At 34.3% G+C, this 27,109-nt stretch overlaps 1 protein-coding gene and 1 pseudogene across 8 annotated transcripts in view; one reads left to right on the forward strand and one right to left on the reverse strand.

The window, feature by feature from the left end:
• The window catches only part of Cnksr2 (connector enhancer of kinase suppressor of Ras 2), a 246,287-nt gene that overhangs the window by 11,636 nt on the left and 207,542 nt on the right, over nt 1-27,109 (reverse strand). For all 8 annotated transcript variants that reach the window (XM_015992153.3, XM_015992151.3, XM_042269571.2 and 5 more), the window contains 2 exons: nt 24,270-24,370; nt 21,265-21,802 (listed from right to left, as the gene is read on the reverse strand). In XM_015992153.3, the coding sequence (XP_015847639.1) occupies nt 21,265-21,802; nt 24,270-24,370 (639 nt within the window). The remainder of the gene's footprint in view (nt 1-21,264; nt 21,803-24,269; nt 24,371-27,109) is intronic.
• LOC102905432 (large ribosomal subunit protein eL8 pseudogene) lies at nt 7,221-8,009 on the forward strand (annotated as a pseudogene).

Genomic DNA, 27,109 nt, shown 5'->3' on the forward strand with positions numbered 1-27,109 from the left:
AAAGATGATTTTACATCTGAGCATTAGCCACACATCAAGGAGTTTAGATACTGGAAGAAAATCATGTTTTTGAATTGGAAAAGCGAAGAAGAGTTCAGAAAAACCAACATCTCTCTTTGTTCATTTTATTTTGCATCTTCAGGAATCCAAATATTGTCAGCAGGTACACACCGGCAATATTTGTCATCACTAACATGAGGTCGAATTTTATCTGCTGCATCCTGTCATTTTTTTGGTTATATCCCCAGAAGAAACAAATAGGGAGAAGGATCAGAGGAAGCAATCTGTCTATTACTACATCTCTTAGAAAATGGGAATGGAAATAACTGATATGTAGAAAATGAAATACTGTGTAGTTCAAAACCAGCAGAAGCAATTATTTATCACATCATTATTTATCACAATTATTTATCACTCTGCAGAAAAGGGGCTGAGAACTAAGTAATTCTCCTATGTAGATGAAGTAAAATAACATATAATACCTCACTGTTTAAAAGATTATAATGCTGGAAATCTATCTCTAGGTCCTACCACTGTTTGATAAGGGTATGGGATTTCAGACTGGAAAATCAGAGGCAATCTAATCTGGGGCATAAAGTCATATCTCAATTTATACTGTCCTTAATTTTTCTATGTAATTAAAATATTTTACAAGTTGTTTTAGAGACATTCATCATTTCCTTGTAGAAATAATATTACATGAATACTTTCATTTCTAGTATATTCTCTAATGCAATTTAATCCATACTAAACTGAACTAGAGCCCTGGTAATCAAGGGTGGTTTAGATACACTTACAGTATTGTTTCTATAAGATTACTGAATTTTATTACAAGAGATTAGAAAATATTTCCCCAGTTTAGTCCCTTGTTTGAGTACAAGATTGTGTGGGAGAATTTTCTATTTTTCTATTTTCACTATTTCAAAGTGGTGATCATGCATTACCAATCTGTTAATATTAGCACAAAAGAAGGTACCTCCTTAAGGAAAGGTATCTCTTCAACCATTTGTGGTAAGTACCACTGACTAGACACTCTTAAGGGTGGAGGTGTTGTTAAACACAAATTTCTATGTGCCATTTCTTACATAACTGGATCAGGATTTCTAAGTATGGAACTCGGGAATTTGCAGTTTATACAAGTAGTGATTCTTGTGCCTATTGTAGTTTGAGTTCTGCTCCAGGCCAGTTGTACTGGCAAGAGCTACATAGTGGGCAGATTTTGTTGAACAATATCAATAGCTATCCTGTATATACAAGTGGTTTCTAAGTCATTAGCCTTGAGGCAGGGATGTTATATAGCATTTTATTGCAGCCCTTCCATCAGTGGAACACAGTAGCACTCAGCTAGAACAAGTTCAAGTTCAAGGATTTTGCCGAAGAATGTGTTGGAAATACCTTGGTCTCCTGAAATTATGAAAAAACAAATGAAAGAGGTCTTGATAAGCTGCCTGAATAAGTTGTTGAAAGGTAAAATTTTATGTCAAATTAAAAATTTCCTATTTATTTTTGAGGTAAATAGAATAACTACAAAGATATTCTTAGACTAAGCCTAATTGAATCAACTGTATGGTTAGGTATGTACATTCTGAATATAAACTAAAAGCACTAGCAAGCCAGGCCAGTCATGGGTAAAGGCAAAGGGCTAAAGGTGCATGACTCATGGACAAGAGATCTTGCAAATACAAACAAACCCATTTCCAAGTGAGACTATTCTACAAAAGTCTGTTGTTTAGTTCTGAGAAACTTGTACTTCTGTGCCTCTTTTCAAGTCCCTCTCAGATTCTCAAGAGTCACTGTGAGAATGCAGAATATTTTGGGAAGTGTATGTCTTTCCCTCTTTGTTTCATGAGTTTAAAAATGGCTCCACTAAGGACTACTCAAATAATAAGCAGAAATAAAAATTCTGCAAACACAATTTTTATAACATAAAAACATAACTGCTAGGAACAGTTGATTTCAATCAAATGTTTGAAGTCTATATTAGAGTGGTCAATGGTGAAGTCATAAACACTTGTATGAGAATGATTGATTGAATGTGAATACAAAGCAGGTTAAAAAAAGTTTTGTTATTGAATGAGAGCAAAATACCTGAAAATGGAAATGTGTACTTAAACTAAACAAGCACTTAAACTAAACAACCACTTTAGTTTGAATTCCAAAAGAGAACTCAATTTATTTGGTTTCATTCCGAGTAAGCTTGAGGGCAAATCCAAGAGCAAAAGCTCAAACAAGTAGTCAGACTGCTCACATATAGTGAAGGTCACGGACAGCAGATGAACAAGCCTCACAGTGACAACATAGGAACTTCAGAGAAAATTGTTTTGTGATTAGTTTTTAGAAGTTTAGTTAACATAATTATCTAAAGCCTTCCTTTATATATATATATATATATATATATATATATATATACTTATTTCTTTTTTCTTAGAGTATAAGTAATTACTTTCACCAATCCAAGCATCTGAAGGAATGCACTTGAGGCTTGAGGACCCACTTTCTTCTAAAAGGTTGAATTAAAAACAGAAGTTTTAAAAGTTGCTTATTTTTATTTAATTAAATAAGTTAAGGGTTGGGAAAAATCTTTACATTTGTGAACTAGGGACAGAATTTTCATGGTCAAGCATTCCTTTTCAAAATAAGATGAGAAATAGCAAAAATTAATGTAGTTTGAACCTATGTTATAGAACTTAGGGGAGTCTTGAAAAAGCAAAAAATGTTTTGTTAGCCTAGGTAGAGGCAAAATATTCTCAGATATTTCAAACATTCGTCTATGTTGCCAAACCACAATTTCATATTATTTGTATAAATCATAGGAGGTGGTATATTTCATTATGAAAGTGGGACTTGATCTTAATGTACATATTGCTATGGCCTCAAAGTGCAGTTTTTACTTAGTAATTTGTGAGAATATTCTTCCCATGCTTGCTGTCTGTATTAAAACCCAAAATTACTATCTGAAGAAACTGAAGACCTAAAACATTTCTCTCTTTCCAGCGCTGGGGACTGAACCCCAGGTTTTATGTAATCGAAGCACTCGCTCTACCATTGTTGTGCTCCAGCCTCAAATACCTTAAAAATGAAGCCTTTTGCCCTTATTGCCCATACAAAAGCTTCATTTCTAAGGGCCAGTTATCTGGTGAAGTTTTCTTTCAGAATTACTAGTGGATGTCAGTCCATTCACATCAGGTTGCTTTTATGACATATTTTGTAATTAACAAATATTTTAAAATAAGATCTTTCAAGTCCTTAGTTTCTGCTGCAATAGCTAAAGCAGCAAAGTGGCTAGATTCGAAGATAGGAACCCACTACAGGAAAAACAAGTTTCCCCCAAACTTCCTAGAGATGAACAATGCGTGTTTTTAAAGTATGAGAATTTAAACTTTACTATGACTTATATAGAAACTTGATATATATTTATATATAAGCTTATATATATTTACTATGACTTTACATATATGTTTATAGTAAAATGAAGGAATTAGACCATATGATAATCAGTATGAAGTAATTCAGTGGAGAACGGACAATATGGTGAAGACATGAGTCACCAAATACTTTTTCTGTGATTATGTATGGCTTTGCCAAAATGAAAAAATAAACCTGAACAAATTGGAATTAACAATATTTAAGTTTGTTTCTAAATCCTTTCATTCAATAGGTTCTCTTTTCCTCCTTCTAATTCTACTACACCTTTAAAAAACCTCATAAGTACTTCAAAAGGCAGTTTTTCCTGACCTGAACTTTGAGTCACTTAAGTGATCAGGTGATAAAAAATGTTTTTAAAACATTGAATACATTTTCATCTCAGAAGCCACTGAATATGGCCATCCCACTTGAATTCTCCAAATTGAAAATTCTAGTAGGATAACAGCTACGAGAATGTACTGGGGAGCTGGGGTTCTGACGATACATTTTTTGTGTCTTTCTTTTACGTCCTTTGGTCAGTTTGCTGATCAACTAACTTGAACTTTGCTCAGTAAATATTGAGGCTGTGGTAAGGACAGTTTTACTGCCCATCTTCATTTGCAGGCAGTGGCCCAACTTGCCAATTATTCAAAATAAAATCTATAAATAAATGAATATATGTGTTTTCCAAATCAACAATCTCTTTGCAAGCAGTATATAACAGATATACCCTATACGATGGGCTACATTTATAGGCTCTCCCTGACCACCTCATGATGGTAAATATGTGGTCTACTTCTGAGCTACCTCCTCAGCCTACTCTACTCTATTCTTACTCTCATATTGACTTTTTAAACTATTCTCAAAGTTCTGCCATTATCATATGGTAAAGAATGCCATTCAGTATCAGATCCAGGGTCACATCATCTCAGGAAAACAGATGAGGGGGAAGAGAGAGGCACTTAATCTAAAAAAGTGAGTGAAATACTCAATTCCTTTCAACACAAGTATAACAGGTGGTTGTGAGGAGGAGCAGTAGTGGAAAAATTGTAGTAGAGTAAGAAAAGGAGTTATTCTTACACATTAAATCTAAAGATTACTTCCTCTCAGACCATATACTGCTTAGGCTGTAGAACTTAGATGTGGATTTTGCTTACTGTTTTTGAGATTTGAATATTTAAAACATTGATTTTTCTTCTTCCAATAACTTCTAAATGTTAATGCTTTATTAATAACCTCCTTGGCACGCCAGTCTGACATTTGGGATCATTTACTCATTAACAACTCTGGCAAGGAGGTAAGCTGCTCTGGGGGCACTGCCAATTGAATTTCAGGACCATCAAAAATATCTTCTCCATCAAAGCAAGTGCCAAGAACAAGAAGAAAATTCAAGATAACAGTCATTTATCACTAACACCCTTTCTTTACTTAAATCTGTTATATAGCTAACATAACATTTCATATACTCTTTTACTTTCCAATCTACAATTATTATATCATAGACTATAACATAAAGCTCCTTTGTCAAAAGTTTCACAATTCAACAGGGAAATTCTATTTTACTGATATGTATCATGTTATTTACAAAAAAAATTTTGGTAATAATCACTGTAAAATATATTTATAAAAATGTACCAGAGGAGAAACCAATTAGTACAACTTTTCATCTTAATTGAAAACCTAGGTTAATGAGTATTCATATTCAATCTTAGCTGTCTCAAAAATTAATGGCTATTAGATTTTGGACCAGCAAACATATCTGTATTTGGGACAGAAAAGTACAGAATCTAGAAACATATAGTGAGTGTACCATCTAAAATATTCTATTAAATATGAGCTTCATTTCTTCTTCTGGACAGTATTGTATAGCATTGACCCTTATAAAGAAAATTAAATTTTATTGAGAGTTACAGAGATGCTGACTCTCAGTGTTCTTATGGAAAAAAAATGCCTTTATAGCTACCGTGAAGGGTTGCCATATTTTTTTAACATTATGTGGTTGAATTTTACACTGACCAGTATAATTGCAGAAATGTAGACTCATACAGGAACTTCACTAGGGTGAGAGTTTCTTTTATAAAAATCAAATCCTTGAAATGCCAGAAGGTTCTCTGTAACTTAAAATGCAATTTATTCTGAAATGTAAAAAAGTCTAATCTTAATACATTTGTTTCTTATCTGCAAATTAATCAATTTATAGAGGTTAATGGGCTACATTACTTGTATTTAAAAAATGAGAACTCCGTATTTCATTGCAACTCAATCAGGATTTAAACATTTCTATGCATTATATTTTATTTATAAAGGACTATGCTACCTTCTCTAGCATGAAAATATACAACTATTAAGGAAGAGAGGCTGTCTTAAGTCACTTTTTATTGCATAGAAACATGCAAAAAAGTAGTATATTTAGGATTCCCAAATTTCACTTAAAACTCCCTTACTATTTGCTTTGGTTACTACCATTGTTTGTGGGGGAATAGAAGAGTAAAAACAATAACAGCTATGGAGTAAATAATTTATCTGTAGCAAAAATGATCACCAAAGAACTCCATGAAACCAGACTTATTTATTTTATGTGTGCATGTGTTTATGTTATTAGCATCATTATTGTATGCATAAATACAAGAACACACATAGGGCTCTGTTTTTAGAGTTCTTTGATATATATATACACATACTACTACCACAAATTTCTGTATGTACACATACACACATATACATATATGAACACATTATAAAACATACTGGTTTGTGTGTGATTCAAGAGCTACTTCATCAACTCTAAAGAGATAATGTTCTAAGTTGATTTATCAAGAAATATTACACCAACCCCTTCTTAAGTTCATGAATAATAATAATCAAGGTTCTATAGCAAGTTATCTCTTGATTTGGTTATTAAGTGCAGAAATAATCTAAAAGACATCAGTCTTGGATTTTGAAGCAAATTCAGAAAATCTCAAACTAAATTAAAAGTAGTTTCAAATCACCATTAATTGTATATTAATCACATGTGCTTATTACTATTTAGGAAGGCTGTCACATAGTTTAAAATAAGACATTATCCCCAGCAATTGACTAAGCATAGTACACACCATAAATAAACATAAAACCAGAACGTGACCAAAGAAAACGTCAGGATGACATTTCTTCCTCCTTATTGTAAATCTTCAGTACAACACTAGAGAGCCCATTTCTTTCCTTTGTGGAAAATCAATAGATATCTCAAAAGTATAAGTAACAACTCTTCTTTAACAAAATAATCTATCTTAATTATAGAAGGCCTTGAGAACCAAGACCTTAGCTTTAGCCACACTAGGAATGATTACAGATCTTAGTTGTGTGGGTAGATTGGTCACCATGGTGATACAAAAGTCAGCTTGGGAAGTAGATACTATATTACATTGCTCCCCATAGAAACAGTAGAGCTGAAATCAAACGCTGCTTCTGTATTTAGCATGGACAAAATCTGAAGCTCCAGTGAACTGATACTTTGCCTCAGGAGTTGCTAAAGCAACTTAACAAATCTAGTTAAATCTAGTCTCATGTGGTGGCAAATATCTACAATTTCAGCACTTGGAAGATCTAGGCAGAAGGATCTCTATATACCTGAGACACAATGAGACCCTGTCTTCTTTTTTTGAAGACACTTCCCTTGTATATAATTTCTCATTTATAATGGATTCCCCTGAATAAACTTCTTTACACTTGTAGTCATGTGGCCTGTGTGCTCTTTTCATTTTTTATTAAAATCTTGTCTGACCAGCGAGTACTGGACAAGAAAACTGCATAGCTCTCTCCTGCAACTGAGTGACATGCCCAAGGGAAAGAAGGACAATGAGAAGGAGGTCCCAGCCCCCGACGTCGTTAAGAAACAGGAGACCAAAATGGTAGTGAATCCTTTGTTTGAGAAAAGGCCTAAGTACTTCAGCGTTGGGCAGGCCATCCAGCCACAAAGAGATCTCACCTGCTTCTTCAAATGGCCCTGCTACATTAGGCTGCAGCGGCAAAGAGCCCTCCTCTATAAGGGGCTCAAAGTACCTCCTGCCATTAACCACACAGGCCCTGAACTGGCAAACAGCTACCCAGCTGCTTAAGCTTGCCCACAAGTACATGCCAGCGACAAAGCAGGAGAAGAAGCAAAGGCTGTTTGTTGGCCCGTGCTGAGAAGAAAGCTGCTGGCAAAGGGGACGTCCTGACTAAGAGGCCACCTGTCCTTTGAGTGGGGTCAATACAGTCACCACCTTGGTGGAGAAGAAGGCTCAGCTGGTGGTGATTGCCCATGATGTAGACCCCATTGAGCTGGTGGTCTTCCTGCCTGCCCTATGTTGAAAGATGGGGATCCCCTACTGCATTGTCAAGGGAAAGGCCAGGCTGGGGCGGCTGGTCCACAGGAAGACATGCACCACTGTTGCCTTCACACAGGTTAAATCAGAAGACAAGGATGCTCTGGTTCAGCTGGTGGACGTATTAGGACCAATTACAATGATAGATATGATGAGATCCACAGCCACTGGGGAGGCAACGTTGTGGGTACCAAATCTGTGGCTTGCATTGACAAGGAAAAGGCAAAGGTCAAAGAACTTGCCACTAAATTGGGTTAAATGTACATTGCTAAGTTTCTTGTACATAAATATAACTACAAACTTATCTTCCCCCCCCCCAAAAAAAAGAAAAAAAGAAAAAAGAAAGAAAACTGCATATACCTGAAATAAGAAAATCTACTTAAAATCTTAAATGTGAATAGAAATATGGTAGAGGTGGAATTTTTGGAGAAACATGAGTCTGAAATCACAAGTGCTATTTCTGGTACTTCTACATAGAGGAAGAATGATTTAGGCCTTATATGAAGTAATAATGCAACCATTGCTATAGAGTATTTTCTTTGAATGGCTTATGATGCCAAGTTATTTGTACATCATTAGTATTAGGAATAGATGAAGGCAAGGATAAATTATTAATATGGCTCATAATATATTTTATAATTGATCTTACTTCATTGACAGAGGCTGATTAGAAACATGAAAATATTTTAAGTACCTTACTGTCTTGGGTAGCTGTTGGTATAGGTATAGACAAATGTTCAATAGGGTATGTTTATTGCTGTTTGGAACTCAGTCCTTTAATTAGATTTTGAGTGACTACTTTTCCTTCTACGTTGTATGAAACAGGAAAATAGGTATCATTGTAACATAACCATTAGTTAAGAAATCTAAATGTCATATTATAGACTTACTCATATCTAATTTCCCATGAGCTATTGAAAATATAACAGAGACAGTAGGCAAGTTTCATTCAAATGTTGGAGCAATTTACTTATTTCTTTCCTTTTCACCTTTCATAGTATGATATGCTGTTATAAAAACTGGGTACAGATCACTTTACGTCTAAATTATCACTTTCCAATCATTAATAAGATCTGATTTCTTATAATATCACTGGTTCAATTATAGTTTTCTAAAACTTCAACATTAATATTTTGACTAGGGATAATTTAAAAAGCATAATAATTAGTATTCTATATCACTTGATTAAGTTTAATTGTCACTCACATTTTCATTTAATTGGGTTATACAGCCACCTGAATTTTGAGCTAGTAGGGATAATACATAATTAAGTCAGATCATCTTAATTTAAGACAAGCTCTGGTTTTAGAAATCAAGCAATAAGTAGAATAAAAGTTTGGTCAGTTTCATCCTTAATATATCACAATTCTGACTGCAATGAAAAAAGTCATAACAGAAAGCTTGGGAGCATTCCACTCTTTCACATAATAATTATGATTACAGGAAGAATTTTCATCATTTTAATGCCTTTATACTATATGGAAGTAGTTTATCAACTGGCTAAGGGTATCTTATCTGATATCAGTGACCTTAATATGGAAAAGCAGCTCTGAACATCAGCAATGAACTTTCTTACAATTTTCAAATACTGAAGACAGTTTTTGTGTCACCAGGAGGAAAACCACAGAAGTTTACACAGTGAAGAATCTGTGTAATTTGGCTGTCATATTCCATTATCAGTGCTGGGAGGTCTATTAATTAAACTGGAAGAGCAAGAATTCATTTTTAAATACATTGTTCAATATAATGGGGGAACAGCTACATTTCAACAAAACTTTAAAACAGTATTTGTTTTATTTGCTGTTTTGAATCACAGAGCAATTAATCAGAAATCAAAATTTGGAAACCCACATCTTCCTTTCCTCAACAATATACAGTATTTTGCAAACTACAAATGCATGAGATATTTTTTAAAATAGTTTTATATAATATTTATTTATTCTTGTTTTTGACAACATTATACATGACATGTTTTATACCCTGTTTAATACATGCTTAAGGAGTTAGTAAAAATAATGTTTTGAAAGGCCATATCAAGCTTACTTATTGATTTTTGCAATTAGCTCAGCTATATTAATTATTCAGTTGAAAAGGCTATGTGTGAAAATCTGGAGAAATACCAACAACGTGCCTTATCTCATTTTTCATTTTATGATTACACATTCTGAAACATTTCCATGTATTTTCTAAAACGCTCAAATATTACCAGAAGTTTTTTTGTTTTGTTTTGAGACAGGGTCATATGGTAGTGCAGATGGCCTCAAAATCACTATGTAGTTGAAACCAGCCTTGAACTCCTAATCTTTCTGCTTCTACCTCCTTCCTGAGTGTTGAGATTGCAGGTGTGTACCACCACACCTATCTTACGCCACACTTCACAAATTCTTTAGAGAAGAAACTGGTATTTTATGCTCCAATACTAGAGTACTTATTATCCAAAATTCTTCAGACTAAAAGTAATTCAGGCCTCAGGTTGTTTTGTGTTTTGTAATATTTGTATAATTTTTTTTCTTTGACTGTTTGAGTATCCTTAATTTCAAAATCCCAAGTCCAACATGTCTTGAAATTTAAAACTTCTCAAAAAATTTGGATTTCAAAGCATTTTTGGTTTCAGATTTTTGGATAAGGGGTGCTCAAGTTGGAATAAGACAATATTATTACTTTATATAAAAGGCCTAAGTTCTGGCAAATGGCTCAGTAGGCTATGTGGCACTTGCCTCCAAGTCTGACTACTCAAGTTCAATATCTAGGTAGCTATATGATGGAACAAGAGAAAATAGACTCCCCAGATGGTATTCTCTGATCACCACATGCATGTGTACACACGTGCACACAATACACCCACTAATAAATGTTAAAGAGGGATAATAATGAAAAGCCTTGAACTCAATTTGTTTCTGCAATTGGGTGCTAATATATTTAGGGTATGTGAGTTAATGCTCAGTACAGAAATGATAAATCCTAGAAGGTACTTAGTATAGTTGAACAACAAAACAGCTTATGAAGGACAGGGCATAGCTCTATAGCAAGCTTCTGGAATTCTTTGGTATTCTTGGTTCCTTACACTTAACGGATCTGGTATAAGTCAAAGGCCTGTATGGCTGCAGCATTTGCTCTATCTTGTAATATTCTGGTGTCATTTTGAGGGCAGTAAGAACAAAGGGTTAAAAATCATGTAAAACTACCCTAATGAAGTTAGTAATATGTATAGAGCTGATTTTTCATTACTTGTAGAAGTTGGCGAATTAATTTATGAAACCTTCTGAAGATGAAAAACACAAATTATATAAACCTAGCTTCGTTGTTTTTTTTTCCTGCTTAAGTCATCAACACACTATGTTATTCACTTAGTGGAGATGAGAATATATGTATGTAATTGGTGCATACACTGAAACCTGGATAATTTTTGTCTCAGAAAAATGAAGATAGGGCTAGATAGGTGGGTCAGTAGTTAAGATCACTTGCTGCTCTTACAGAGGAGGCTTTAGTTCCCAGCTCCCACATGGTGGCTCATAACTATCTGTAACTCTAGTGGAGGGCATCCAGTGCCCTCTTCTGACCTCCATTTGCATGTGGTACAAATATATACATGTAGGCAAAACACTCATACACATAAAATAAATTAGTCTAAAAAATAAAAAAGAAATACAAAGAAACAGGTAAAATGCATTTTGGATCTTACACTCAACAGCATGGAAAACTTTTATGGCAGCACTAGCTATAAAAGGGACTGAAATGGCCCAGTGCAGTGGCAAACTCGTGGTTTCTGCCATAAAAGCTGATGTGGGAGGATTATCTGAGTCCAGGAATTAAAGACCTGCCTAGGGTAACATGGCAGATTACTTTCTCACTGAGTGATAAGTACAAAAAAGAAAGGAGGGGATGAAGCTGATCCTGTAGTTTCTTTAAGTTTTCCTTTTTCTAAATATTGAGGACAGAAACTTAATATTGAAGATAGCAACTTTAGTAACACATAGAAAATTTCAATTAACAGTTTGATAAGAAATCTTAGGAATACGATACAAATTGTCCCACTAAAAATAGAAAAAGATATGCAATTCATAGCTTGAAAAAAAAGTCTTAAGGTGTGAAAAATTTCTATGAAAATGAGAGTGATAGGCTATTGGAAACAAATGAGCAGATAATACCAAATGCTTGTAAGAAGAGTGCCACAAAATCAAGTGTTCAGCTGAAGCTTATGGCAAAAAAAAGCCTTTAAAAATAATGACAAAATATAGAAGAGCCATATAATTTTATTGACATTTTAGGTTTTTCCTGCAAGGAGTTTGTAAATGGCAGCACCAAATAAATGATTCTGGAGAAAAGGGACTAATAAGAGCTATCTTGTGTTCTCTTTGAACCTGCAGGTTATAACCATAGCAAATGAATGAACATTTTGGAAATTATTATAGGAATTCCTTGAGACACTCACTGTTTTAAGCTTAAACAGCTGTCTTATTGAAACAAATAAAAAAAATCAGCAATGGCTTTTCAAAGAATATACTGATAAGCCTGATAGAAATAGATGAGGGAGTTTACAATAGGCTATGATTGGGAGGAGTTTCCTTTAAAAAAAATAAATGAAGAAAGGGCCAATTTTGATTTAATAACAAAAAGGAAGCATCTAAAACTAGCTTTTGGATAGCAGCTCCATGATGGGAAATAAGAGGAAAGTCATATGTAGTTTGATTATACAAGATGAAATTTTACATGAAACCTTCATGAATATGGACAGAAAGTTATTTCTAATTAGGTGGGTCCACATAAAGCACTCTGAATGACTGAATGAAACTAATATAAGTTTCAGTTCTTGTTTCTTTCTTTTTAGGAGTGTTTTCTTTTTAAAAAAATGAGTTTTCCTTAATCAATGAATTCACTAAATGCATGGAAAGAATGTTTGGAACACTGGAAAATGGAGACTACCTATTCAGTAAGACAGATGATTAATACCATAGATGATAAAAATGAGATTCGAAACTTGGTAACAGAGTTAGATACTTCTGGATGAAACTGAATACATTAAAACATAAGAGAAAAATGTAAATAATTGCATTTGGGCTAAAAGAAAGAAATCAGCATGGGCTATTACTTATATCTTGCTGACAATAAAGCATTGTGTGAATTATCAGTTAATAGGTTAATGCTACTCTGTAATAGTTCCATCACACTTGAAACAATGGCATCTAGATCTCCTATCAGCATAAAATTAGGGTGATTACAGGGAGTCAGATGAAGAATAGAAAAACTGTGTTTGACAACATGTGTGGACACATGTTTATAGTAAGCACAAATGGTGATGCCATTACCCCAAGGAAAACCACAAACTTTAGGAGTTGGAAGAAGTCTTCAGATTGCCAGGCAGCTTAGAGTACAAGTATGTGCCATCAAACCTGGCATCAGTCTTTTTTTGAAATACTCTGAATATGGGGAACCTATTAAACCCATGAGACCTGTCACTCCACATATGGGCAAGATAAAATCAGCATTTGTTTATTTTTCATTTATTATGCTCTCTGGAATTTCTAGGACTGTCTTATTCTTTCTTCCATATGACAGCCTTTTAAATTTTTTTTTAAAATCTAATTTGTTATTTTCAGCTTCACAAAGAATATAAAATTGCCAGAAATCTACTTTTGTGTAAATACAAGGAAGAACTTTAAAAATGTAACATCATGTCTTTTGGACTCAAGAGCTCTGAAATCCTAAAATACTCAAACAGAGGCTCAATAATAATTTTTCTTAAATATAAAAGGTCTGGCTTCTTTGGGTGGGAGGGTGAATGTAATTGTCTCAGAACTCATACATTTTATGTTATGGGAAGAGAGCTCTTATTCATATTTACATATACAATGAACATATATTCTATGTCTATCCCAACAAAAACAACTAACTGAATGAACTCTCCCCTTACCATAAAGAATTTTGCAATACATTCTGCAGTATTACTGGAGGGAAACAACTGAAAGAAACACATTAAAAAGAATATATCCCACTGATTTAAAGAAACACTCGAAATTAGTTAAATATAACTTCACTAAATATTAAGCAACACTATTCAGCATTTGTGTTGATTTATCTTTGGAGCTGAAAACATTTTCCTGCCTCCAGTGCTAAGGCATGGTCCTAATTAAGTTAATAAAAGCATATCATAAGCCTCAGTGCCCAAGATGATAAATCTAGGGGAGGATTCCCAGCAAGTATATAAAGGTGTACAAAGACAATAGTGTTCAAAGTGAGGGATGGTGCTAATTGTTAGATTTTGCTAAGCAGTTATATGAAAGCCACACTGATTTCATGCTGTCCCTTCTTTTTAGGAAAAAAAAAACATGTAAACTCCTGAGTTTGGTATAATTAAAGAGCAATGAGAAAATAGCAGAGTTGCCAAGGGGAAGAAGATATGAAGTGAATTTAGTGATTACTGAAGTCATGGGCTATTTTCTTTCATCAAGAGTCACAGGGTGTATGCTTTAAAATGGCCACTTCCTAAGTCATAGAATAGACTCTGTGGTGGTAGAGTAAAATAACAACAAAAATTTAAGCAAACACTGAAATGAAAAGAACCTATTGGAACCATGGATGACAAAATTTTGAGGACAAATAAATAGATTTCAGGCATTATGTCAATATGTTCTGTGAGTGATTTATCCAAAGACTCTTAGTACAATAAAACATTAGATTTAAAATTGTAGGTTCAAGATTTTAAATAGGGAAGAAAATTCAAAATCCTTAAAATGTGAAGGTTCAAATTTCTGTTAAGACATTAAAATGTACTTAGTACTCAGCTAATATTCCCTATATTAATAGTTTTTCTGATAACCAAATTTTATAATAATTTTATTATAATATTATGAAGCATGTTCTAAATGAAAGGAATATTTATTCAGAGCCTATAGAATATAATATATTCACTTCATTACATCAGACATAGCTATTTGAAATGTATTCATCAGAATAGCTGAGCCACCAGAATGCTTATTTCTAAGCCACGATTTTTTAAGGAGTGAGCCAAATCAGACATAGCTATTACTCAACTCATCTTCAATCCTTCAAAGTCTCATAAAATCATAAATTAAAATGAGGACAGAATACTCTGTACTACTTCTCTAGGAATCATTTTTACAAAATTGTAAATTGGATACAAGGGAAAATTATTGGCACAAAGTAAGAAAATTGATATATATTTTGAATTATGTCCTTTTACTAAAAAATATAAATTTTTTATTGGACTCAGACTTATTGAAGATTTAGATATACTAATAACAGTACTTGTCATTTGATAAGTCAACAATGAATACTTACTGAATGAGCTACGTTTAGAGCTAATTGGACTGAATTTTTTTTTACAGTAAAGGAGAAGTGAAGTACAGGGATTTAATTTACATTTTAGTAGATTATTCTAGATATTGAAATGTTCTAGAATCCACGATTGGGAATATTAAATAATTTGTAATTTGTCTGAAATAACTTTAACTATAGTATTCAATTATCTTAAAATTTCTGTGAAATAATTCAATACATTTATTTTATTGGCATACCTATATCTTGTGTTGGTATCAGAAATAAATATATATGAAACTGTCATATTAAAATTGTATAGGAAAACATTCTAGGATTTCTGAAGTATGAAGCTTAAATATTAAATATTTTTATAACAAAATATCACATTTACATTCAAACATACATATATGGGTACTTGCCTTTTAATGAATAACACATTATTCACTATGTTCTTCCATTAAAGAAGAATTTTTCAGAATATAATTGAATTATCTGTGTGTTTTTTTTTCTGTGTGTGTGTGTGTGTGTGTGTGTGTGTGTGTGTGTGTGTGTGTGAAAGAGGGAAGGAGGGAGGGAAGAATGGGAGGGAGGGAGGGAAGAATGGGAGGGAGGGAGGGAGGGAGGGAGGGAGGGAGGGAGGGAGGGAGGGAGGGAGGGAGGGAGAGAGAGAGAGAGAGAGAGAGAGAGAGAGAGAGAGAGAGAGATTGATTGATTATGAGTATATGCTGTCTTTGTGGAGGCTAAAAGAAGACGTCCAATCCCCTTGAGCTTGAATTGTAGGTGTAGTGAGTCACTGGATGTGGGTTCTCTGGGAACTAAACTTGGGCCCTCTGGAAAAACAGCAAGTGTTCTTAGCCACTGAGTTCTCTTCAGCACTCATAGATTTCTTAAGAACAAATCTTAGAATTTGGCCTGGCTGTTTTATCACAGTGCTTTGGGATAAGCTGACAGTATTAGAAAATTTCCATAAAGAAGGTAAAAATTTACTGAGGCATTAGATAAGCAGATAAGAGAACTTCTGATATATGAATTCAGCGTAAACAAGGAAAAAGCAGGCTGAATTTAAGAGAGGTTTCTGTACTACTTGCTAGAAACTACTCCCATTGAGAAGCTAACAATAAGTCATCACTGAATTGAAAAGTGATTTACTTTTATGAATTGTGAAAATAGTAAGAGGCAACATTATGACTGAAACTGATTATGTATTTTGGCAAAAAAAAATGTAAATCACAACTTGTCTTGCCTATGTTAATGATAGGTTGTCATTCTGTTACATGAGATTAAGTCTTACCTGGCTGCATCTTTTGCTAGTATGACTCAAACATGTAAATGTCTTTCTGTTTCCATTAAAATCTGGTGTCATTACTTTGAAAATCACCGAGATTATTTTCCTGGCAGATGGAAGGCCACTGGGTATTTACTAAACTACAAGAGACATTATTAATACTTTCCCCAAACTAATTAAGATGGTACCAGGTGACAAATGACTTTTTAGGAAGACCCAAGGCTGTGAACCAAGCACACAATTAATTTGAGTCACCTTCTTTCCAAACACTATGGATTTTGGTGCAAGGACATAGCCAAGAGGTTTTGGAAGATCTATTTTCTAACTGGTTTATGAAAATGAACTAATCATTTCATATGTCATATATTTGTGATATTTATATTTGAAATGGGAGTTATTCAGAAGAGGCTTGTTTCGACCTTATTACAATCAAACTCAATATAACTAAAAAAGTTGTCATAGTACCAAGAGCAGTAATTCTAGTTACTAGAATCTCAGCATAAACAGGGTATGCTAAACCCTCGCAAATTCTAGCTTTAAATAATGTCTCAGATGCACAATGTTTTGATTTCTGTTTCATATCAATAATGGTTAATAATTGTCTTCATCATGTAGGCAAAAAATGAGGGTGGTGTGATTTAAAATCTAACCACTAGCCAGTATTAGAATTACAGACAAATGATTTGACATATAATTACCAGTGTTTTATACTCCTTTACAATATTATACATCAGATAATATCCCTAGATTTTCTATGCTCTTTTTTATATTTACTTGTGTATCAGCCAAGGACAGTGCCTGTAACTTCAAAAAAGTGATATATTTAAGGTACTGTGCTATTTATTCTTTAACTTTAAAACATCTTTTAATTTAGTTTGCTGGTGTCATTCTTTATCTACTCCCTTTAGGTTTCAGCTGTAATTTCAGAGATTATTTATGATGATGCTATCCCCAAATTATTTATTTGTGTGCAACATTTATCTTGAAAATAAACAAGTGATGTAACATTTTTCTTTCTTCTCAAGTTGTTCAATTCCTCCAACCTCACCTTCAACACAGGTTTGTATTCAAAGCACATCATCTTGTTTCCCACAATCTACCTGAATGCTCTTCAAGATAAAACTCATACCTTTTAGAGAATCTCCAAGAAATGACTGTTGAACCCTTACAGTAACTGAAGAGGCTGAAGGCTTCTTTTCTGCATTGTATTAGTAGTAATTATTCAGTGTCTCTGCCTAGATAATTCCAGAGATCAGACTACCGAACTACAGCTCCCATGTTGCCAATGGTATGCAAAGAATATTGTATTTTAAAATAAAAACTTGGCATGCATTTTTCAGAAGCTAATTTGGAAAGCATGGATATCACTTCCAGATAATCTAATATATACTGTAGTTACATGGTAATAGATTGAATATCTTTCCACTCTGGCTGAAAGACCTAGGTTTTATTTTAGATTTCTAAGACTAAGCTAAATACATATGTAAATTAAATGAGAATACTGAAAGGTAATCTCCAAGATAATGAAAAAGAGAATACTATGATTTTATTTAAGAAATGAGTGCACAAAGAATGTGTGCACTCATATATAAGAAAGACTATTTTATAACTGCCAGGAGGAGATCAGCAGGATCAAAGGATAAAGATTTCGAAAATCTCATCTACATTCCCTACCATTACAAAGGAGTAAAAGCCAACAATTAACCATGTTAATCAAGACAGCATTTCAGTGTTACAGCAAATAATTGCTGAATTAAGTATAGCTTTATATTTTGTCGTATACTGTAATGATTTATACTCTTTAAAAGTCGTAGAGGCTGGTATAATTAATAATTTAATTTAAGGAGAGTATTAAAAGGCCCATACCTCAGTAAGCTTTGAAACTGTTAATTGGGATAATAGGAAATTACTTGTCTTTTCCCAAATGTCAGTGAAGTAGGTCAGGATAATTAATATGCATGCTGACTTTTCAGTCAAAGGAAAACAAGACATGTCTCATCTGTGTACTTTTAGTACCATCTATTTCAGACTAAAATGAGTTCAGCCAGAGAAAATTGTCACAGTATGACTCAGTTAAGTAACTGAATTTCAAAATAAGACAAGAGGTAGTTCAACCATGAGAATACAGATTGCAGTCTAAATTTGCCCTTTGTAGACTAAGGCTAAATTTTATAACTGCGAGGAAATAAAAAAACTCTTCAGGTATGGGTTTAGGTACATTTTGCTCTTTGAAGTTCATTGCAAACATGTGTCACTTAATGTATAACATTATATGGATTGAGACAAAATAAATTACATAAAAGGAGGTTGGTTAATGATACTTTTTTATAAAACAGTTTATATTTTCATGTTTCCTATTACCTGTTTTGCTCACTTGTCTAAATACTTTTTATTTTAGATGTTTAGGGAAAATGAAAAAAAATGTTCTGACACAGAGATATAATGCTCAGTTCTCCTGCATCTATGCACAAGGTTAGTACACATTCTTTTTAGTAGATCAAACTGAATGCTGGCCTCAAGCAGGATAGAAATATGCTACTGAGAGACTTTGAGTTTTGCAACTTTGTATTGTTGTCAATCTCTGTGGCTACATAAATGAGTGCTCTGTGTTAGAGGATGTGCATATAAGTGTGATGCTGACATTATGACCATGGAATCTTGTTCTGTGTATAATTTGTTGTCTGAATAAGCAGCCTTTGCAGTTATTTCTAAGGATCAATCCACACAAGGCATGATTATGACATTCTTTAACTAGATCCTAAATAGTATTTTGAAAATACTGATTTTTAAAATGAATATTTTCCAAATGAAACATTCATCATGTTGTACAAATCTAAATATTTAGAAGAAAAATCCCTCACCATTAGAAAGGTGTATATATTGCACTGAATGAGAAAAAAATTTCTAGGCAAAATGGAATGCAGTGTTCCATACAGAACAGTTTGAAGTACACAGAAAAAAATCAAATGGGAAGATTTATAGAGTACCCCAAAAGTAATAGATGGGGGTCTCAAAGATAGTCTATAAACATTTAGTGAAACAAATTTTACTGAAAATGCAGGGACTTCCCCACATTATTGAACTGTAACAAAAAATGTATAATGCTAAATGTATTGACAAACTCACTATAGCTGCTCTACCTTGGCATGCTTACTCTATTAAGAGGTCACGGAAAAGATGGACAGCATCAAATAATTAAAAAAAAATCGTATAAACACAGGGGTACATTCGAATGTCCAAAAATAAATCCTATACCCAGAGTAAAAAAAAAGAGGATTCTTGAAGTAAAACATCAAAAGCCATCTAACTAGAGACATTTTGCAGGCTTTTAGAAACCTGAAGAAAGGGCAGGCTTGGTGCCATGAGCTAGACATGACTGTGTCTTCCGACTTCTTCTCAACATGATGACTACGACAAACTCAAGAAATTACTAAAAAAAGTTAGCATTGATGACTCTGCCTATAGAATTGATAGAAAGTTTTCTGAACAGAATTTTCTATTCCAGAATTTAATACTGTTTAATTGGCTGAGATGGAGTATTTTCCTTCCCCAGGGTTTATACAATGATAAACAAAACCCCCATATTTATGGATAGCTGTTATAAAGTGCCTGGATGAGATTTATAACAAATTTTCTAATCAATACTTAAAATTTAGAAAACCCTTTGTTAATTATGATAATCATTAAAATATTAAGTATTCATTAGGATTGGTAGAAGTCCTATAAGAGATTCTTTTATCTTGTTGGTGGAAGATAGAGACTCCCCATCAAGTCACATGAGCATACGAGGCTCTCATTGTAAAGGAACCCAGTTTCCCACTGAAATGAGATTCCTGACCTGTTAGGAATCTGTAAGCTAGGAGTTGCTTTTTTCCCATTAGTAATGAAGAACTTATGCTAATGTATCCTATAATCAAAGTCCCACATACTTGACTAATGGGGTGAATGTTCTACTTTATTTGTATCTTCAAAAGGGGGAGCTGATCCCTCAAAGAAACCAAGCAAATAACTTGTTTAATCATCATTGGTTCCAGTCCTCTGCACCAATTGACTTACACTGTATTTAAATGAAGAGTTTAATGCTATTCACCTACATTCTCTTCAGTTTCCTTTGTGGACTTATAGCCAGACCTTTGATTTTAAATGACTGAGTTCTAGCCTTTCCATTAAATAAGGCAGGGTTTCTGGACCAATGTATCATGGTAGTTCTAAATAGAAGCTTGGTATGGTTATAACAAACTTGATAGCGAGTAAATAGACTCAGATTTTTTTTTTGAGACAGGGTCTCATGAAGCATGCATTAGCTCTGAGCTTGCTATGTATCTGATGATGACCTCAATTTCCTGAACCTCCTGTCTCTATATCCCAAGTATATACGTATGTGTCACTATGCCTGACTGAGAACAAATTTTTAAGGTAAAATGCCTCAGAGAGTTACCAGAAGGTTACTGAATTATCTTTTCTTTAGAGATGATACCCATTATAATAGAGTTTTGTAATCAATGAACATACCAATAAAATAAATGGATGCTTCTGGCAAATTGGTTTCTAGAAAAAGCTGAGCAATTTTGGATGTCAAATGCTGTATGAAACTTCGTGTGTGTGTGTGTGTGTGTGTGTTCAGTTATTCAGCCAGGGTTTTGTTAACACCCTACTTGAAACATTTATTATTTTGTAACCCAAACCTAGGGGCCAGTCACTATGGACTGGCAAGATGATGCACGGAAGTGAGAAGAAAGTAGGGAAGAGAAGAAAGTAAAGAAATGAAAACTATTAACCTTCAAAAGCAAATGGGGAGTTGGGAGAAAAAGCAGTTGTTCTAGTGTTGTATGTCCTGGTTCATAAATTAGGGAGACCTAACTTCCTATCCAGCATGACAACAACCTTCAAATAAGAAGTTGAAAGGTTATAACTGTGTATACAGGTAAGAATTTCCACAAACATACTTACTTTTCTCGCCTATGTTTTCTCCTGCTGCCTCCCCTTCCTCTTCCTCCTCTTCCTCCACCTCTGGTGGCTGTATGTCATCTTGTGGGTCACAGGCACTAACTGGTGCATTCAGACAGCAGTGGTTGAACCCGCTGTCTCGAGGCAGAGTAAAACTTCGGGGCTTGCACCCATTGCCATTCAACACTTGCAGCCTCTCACTCTCAGCTAAAGGGTATGGGCCATAATGATCCTGGAGGTGGCACTTCTGAGTCGGAAGAGTAGACTGCCGCCTGTGCTCAGGGGAGATGGCTGCCGAGTCAGAGAAGACAGAATCTTCCAGAGGCAGAGTCTGAAGATAGTGTAAGCCTGAACTTGTTAGCGGTGTCTCGATTAAATCCTGCCAGGAGCGGCGCTGACTGGCTGTCTTGTGGATGGGGGACACGGCACTGCTCCCAGTAACTTCCTGGCGAAATTCCTCATGTGAAGACTGAGACTGAGAGGTCTCGGTGGAGGAAAGCCGGCTGTGTTTTGCTTCCACATAAGGACTGGCACAACTCATCTGTGGAAAGAAGCCCTTTATCAATTTCCATGGAAATAACAGACCACTTCGATTGTCAAAGAACTTGTTTTCTGTTTATCACAGATTATTTACACGGATGCAGTCTTACACAGTAAAGTAACAACTGAGCAAGTTTACAGACTTCTCAAAGTTTAGGCCTCAGCTTACACTTTAATAGTTAGGGATTCAGATGTCTTGAGATACAGATGTAACATCTGATACAATAGTACAAATCTGATAATACTGGCAGTATGAGAGATTGTAAATGTTCATGTAAGAAACTAAACAATTTAAAAATCTCTACATACTTTGAAATTCTAAAGAAAAAACGCTCATAGATTCTATTTCTGGATTTTAGGCAGCTTAGGGGGTGAGAGAAAGAGACCTTTACATATGACAACAAGTTGTTTATAAACAAAGCAAACCTTTCTGCTTCTTCATAAGTAAATGTCTGTTTCTATGGGTACCACAGAAAAACTGTCATATTGTGTTGTCAATTCTATGGTAATTTCTGGAGAACTGAAAATACAGGTAGGATGAAATTATAGTTTGTTGGGGATTAGCATTTTCTGTGAGTATAAACACTATAGAGTACATAGAAAGGAATGTATTTTGTGCATGAATTTAAAGTTTGGAAATATACATTATAGTATAAAAGACAAACAAGAAGGGAGAATAGCATCAGTAAAATGCTATAACACATTTTCAGTGCAGCACTCTACCTGGGACAAGCCTTACTTCAGCTCTAGAGTCTAGCCCAGGTGCCTTTATGCAAGGAGCTACATTTGTTAGTCACAAATGGGGTTGAAGTGGTAGCCCAGACAAACTGAGCTGAGATGAATATATCACCCTTTGTGGAAAAGGGAAAGAAATTACTTAGCATCATCCATGGGTAGATTGTTACCTTTCAACATATTATGTAGTATGTTGAACAACTTAACAATAAAGTGAAAAGTTTCTTTCCAAGTTGCTACTGTTGTTCAAAGGAAAAAAAAGATGCATTTAGCAGAAGAATAGCAGAACAAGAGGACAGAGGGAATAATGGGGATTGGAAGATTTAAGTAGGGATTGGAGGCAGGAGGGTTGGTGAGTAGGGGACAGAGGTAGAGTTAAGCAAAACTAAGGATATTTTTAAAAAGCCATATGCAAACCTACTTCTTGGTAAGATAATTAAAAGAATGATTTCAAAAAAGTGAAGCTGTAGTTCCCCTTTCATCTTTTATAATTTCAAAGGAATCATTCAGATTCTGTGTTTTTAAGAAAAGGGAAAATATTAATTACTTGGAATAATGCAAAGAGGTTAAATTAAGTTGACTGGTGTAGTCACATAAACTAGCTTCCTTTTCCTTTGTGGAAGACAAAGCCCCAAGATACAGAGAATTGATTATTTTGGTAACATGACCATTAAATTAAATACAGACACTGACATACTCTCAGTATTTTTGACGGGAAACAGGTATAAATTGACAGTCTTAAGAAAAGTAAGGTTATTATTTATCTCAGTAAAAGACTGAAGTATAGTGTATACATAGAGTTATTTATAGATTTAAGAAAATTCTGTAAGAATTCTGGAGCACCATAAACATATTAAAACAGATACCATGGCTACATCAAAACACTCACACACACAAACACACACATACACACACACGTTTTTGTAGTGCTGGGGTATCAAACCTAGGGATATGTGCATCTGTGCTGGTTAATATTTTTTTTAACAAACTTAACACAGGCTAGAGTCATCCAGGAAGAAAGAATGCCAATTGATAAAATATCCCCACTGAACTGTTATGTAGTCAAGTTTGTGTGGTATTTTCTTGATTAATGATTGATGTGGGAGGGCCCAGGCCACTGTGGGTGGTGTAACTCGTGGGCCGGTGGTTCTGGATTATATAAGAAAGCACACTGAGCAAGCCAGTAAATAAGAGTTCCACCAGGGCTTCTGCTTGAGTTCCTACTTCTAGGTTCCTGCCGTGTTTATGCTTGTGTCTTGGCTTCCCTCAATGATGGATTATGATCAGGACTTGTAAACCAAATAAACTTCCCAAGTTGCTTTGGGTTATGATATTTTCTTACAGCAATAGTAAGCTAACTAAGATAGTATATGATATCTATTACTGAGCAATACCTCTAGCACTACAGTTCTAATATTTATCAGTTGTTTCTAAAAGACATAAAATTGATTTCATTAGTATAGAATAAATAAGATCATATCTTTTCCTAAGGAAAGTTTTCTGTTGTTTTAACTCCTTTAAACCTGGCCAATTCATTCTGCCAACATCCTGTGATGATTATTTCCCTTGATTAAATATTCCTTGTAAACTTAAACATTTTCCTTCTGATTTTAGGTCACCAATTTTCTTCTCCCTATGAAACCTCAGTTTGACTTAGACTTTAATGTACGTTCATTTTGACATATAAATGGAGTTCTAAGTTCAAAGCGGAAGCACATTGGGGTTGCACTTACAGAGGGAGGCCGTGGGTATGTATCATAGGGGGGTGGAGGGCTGTCTTGTTTCGGTGTTGATGGAGTATCTGCTTCCTCTTTGTCACTCTCACTCCAGTAATCTGAAAGTTCACAGACACAGACATCTCGGTGTTTATTCAGTATTGACAGCAATATTTCTCAAGAAAAGATACTATCACTTAACAAAAAAGATTTAAATTGAATTACTACAGCATGTTCATCATCATTGTCCTACTCAAGAGTCATCAAGTTTCATTTTTAGCTGTTCTGGAGGAGAAGGAAGAACACAATAACCTAATCCCAACCTCATGAAAAATTAATGGCACACAGCCAGTCCTAATGGAACTAAGAAGAAGTTTGTTTTTTTCTATAAGCCAAAACAGGTGTAGAGTATGTTTAATTTTAGACCATTTTCAGAAGTTTTAATTAATAAATACAACAGGATGTTTCTTAAAGTATGTCACTTTACTGTGATAAATACTTAGAGAATAAAAGCAATAAACCATATGCTGCTGTATATCTCTACTGATATAAACATCCCTGAAATTAATGTTCTAAATATTTTTGGCTTCAATTCACGGTTCTCTAACAATTGCTGTTTTCTAAAGTCACAGTGACACGAATCTTTATAACACCATACTCCCACCTCTCCTTGGAAAGACGTTGTAACCCCTAAATCTTGCCAAATGAAAAAAAAATACACACTTGCTGATGTGTGCTACAAGCACCAAATTTCCAGAACTACTTAAAAGGAATTCTAAGCTTCTACACAAAGTTACTTGGCAGAACTGAGGCAAGAGGGAAGATGAAGAACTCTGAGAGATATTTTAATATTGTAAGCCAAATCCAACAAAAGGGCAACAATCAGAATCAAGTGGACTATATCTTAGCCATAACTGCTGTGTTGACTCTTTATGTGAGTTGCAAGCAAAGAGCCAGGATGATCACCCGAGAGAACAGGCATTAAGAGAGAAGGAAATTGGTATGAAAATTTACATGCTAAAACAACTATGACAAGACATAAGTAGTATTCAGATTCAAGTGAAAAATCCCAACACATATTTTTGTAGGGCCCTTCCCTTTCTAGAAATTCTCAATTGTAATGTTTCTTCTGTGCTGCTGACTAAAAATAAGTACAACTAACATTTTTTTTTTCTTCAGAAATTGTTACATTCCTGGTAGGAAATAATGGAGCTTGATTTGAACTAAAAAAATTGCCTTGACCCAAACCTCTGAGTACTAAATTCTAGGACTCTTGCTTAACACATCAAGAAAGTTTAATGTTAAGTATAGCGATTTGATTGCATCTCCCTTTTCCACTCCTAAGGTTTTACTCCTGTTACTGTGAATAGAAAGTCTCCAGCAATAGATACAGGACATAAAATAAACTGCCTCTTCTAGTCAAGCCTTAAAACACAAGGGACCCTGACAACTCCCACTGGGAAAACAAATACAAAGTATCTAACTAATCTCAATTAGATACCTGTTTTTTGTTTTTGGGAAACTGGTCATGGGTGCATACAACTGTAACTCCAGTGCTCAGGAGGCTACCCAGGATTTGAAGTGTGAGACCAGCTTGGGATGGCTAAACCCTGTCTCAAAAAGCCCAATGGAAAGTAATGGAGATACTGGACAGTGACCACCAATATAACTAAGTCCTCCGTCAAAGATGAATTGACATAGTTACTCAGAAACAGATCCAGTAAATGATTGTGGAGAAAGCATGACTGATATTCAGAAGTAGATAAAGGTTCAATTCTTCATAATACAACTACTTAATACATTGACACTTTTAAAGGCATTATTTAACTTCATTGTTGGGCCTATTTAACAATCTGTAAAAGAACAAGTAATAATAACTGACTTTTGTAGTTGTGTATGTGGGAGTTCTAAATAAAGTAACATATATTCAAGTGCTTTGTACCTTGAATACACTCAAGAGATATTAGGAGCATTTATCTTCTTTGGGATATTTGCAGATTTTATGCCAGGACAGTCTGACACAAATCAGAAAGGCAGCAAATGCCTGATGCTTATTTTCACAGATAATCTTTTTTTCTTTGTAGCATTTTTGAGCAATGAAGAATGAAATCTGGAGTCCTAGGGTCTGGGCAGTTTTATGAGAGCCTGAAATCTTCGAAGTTAATGCTAGCATTCACCTCTCCCTACCCTACACAAAGTAGTTAGATTGCTAAGACCACTCTACCCTTATCCTTCCCACTGTTTCCAATAATGCTGGCTGAGTTTATCCTTAATGTTGGCATTGAAACCATGGCATTTTGGTGCAATAATACCTCAAGTGGTTCTTATTAGCACCCTGGAAAAGAGATGATTAGCATTTTATCCAGGGCTCCATAGCTGTTACCATACATAAGAGATCTGAAGTGTTTATTTTTCCTCCTCAGCTAAATTAGGAAAAATTCTAATCTGTATTTGATATTTTTTTTGGCTTATTAAAAAGCAATATCAATCTAAACATTTTCTAGGTTTCTTAAGAAAAAGCAGAAATATTACTTTACAAATCAACTTCTTATTCTAAGCTGTAAGGGAGAGAAGAATACCAGAAAAGAGGCAACACTGAAAATTTACTTAGGCTCTTTTGGAACATGTGAAATATTATACACATGATAGCTTAGTGGCTGAAATCAGTCTTATTTCTTTCTAAGAGCAAATAGAACTTTTAGCTCTCTAAAAGAATATAAATATATATTTTGATGTGTCTTGCAAAATACCAAATTTTATAAGTAATTATGAATAAAAATGCCTATCAGAAGAGGGACATATTTTTAAAACTTGTTCTTATTTAGAACTATCAAAGAAATATAATATAGGTCATTCAC

Source organism: Peromyscus maniculatus, chromosome X (assembly GCF_049852395.1).
Source record: "Peromyscus maniculatus bairdii isolate BWxNUB_F1_BW_parent chromosome X, HU_Pman_BW_mat_3.1, whole genome shotgun sequence".
Taxonomy (NCBI): Eukaryota; Metazoa; Chordata; class Mammalia; order Rodentia; family Cricetidae; genus Peromyscus; species Peromyscus maniculatus.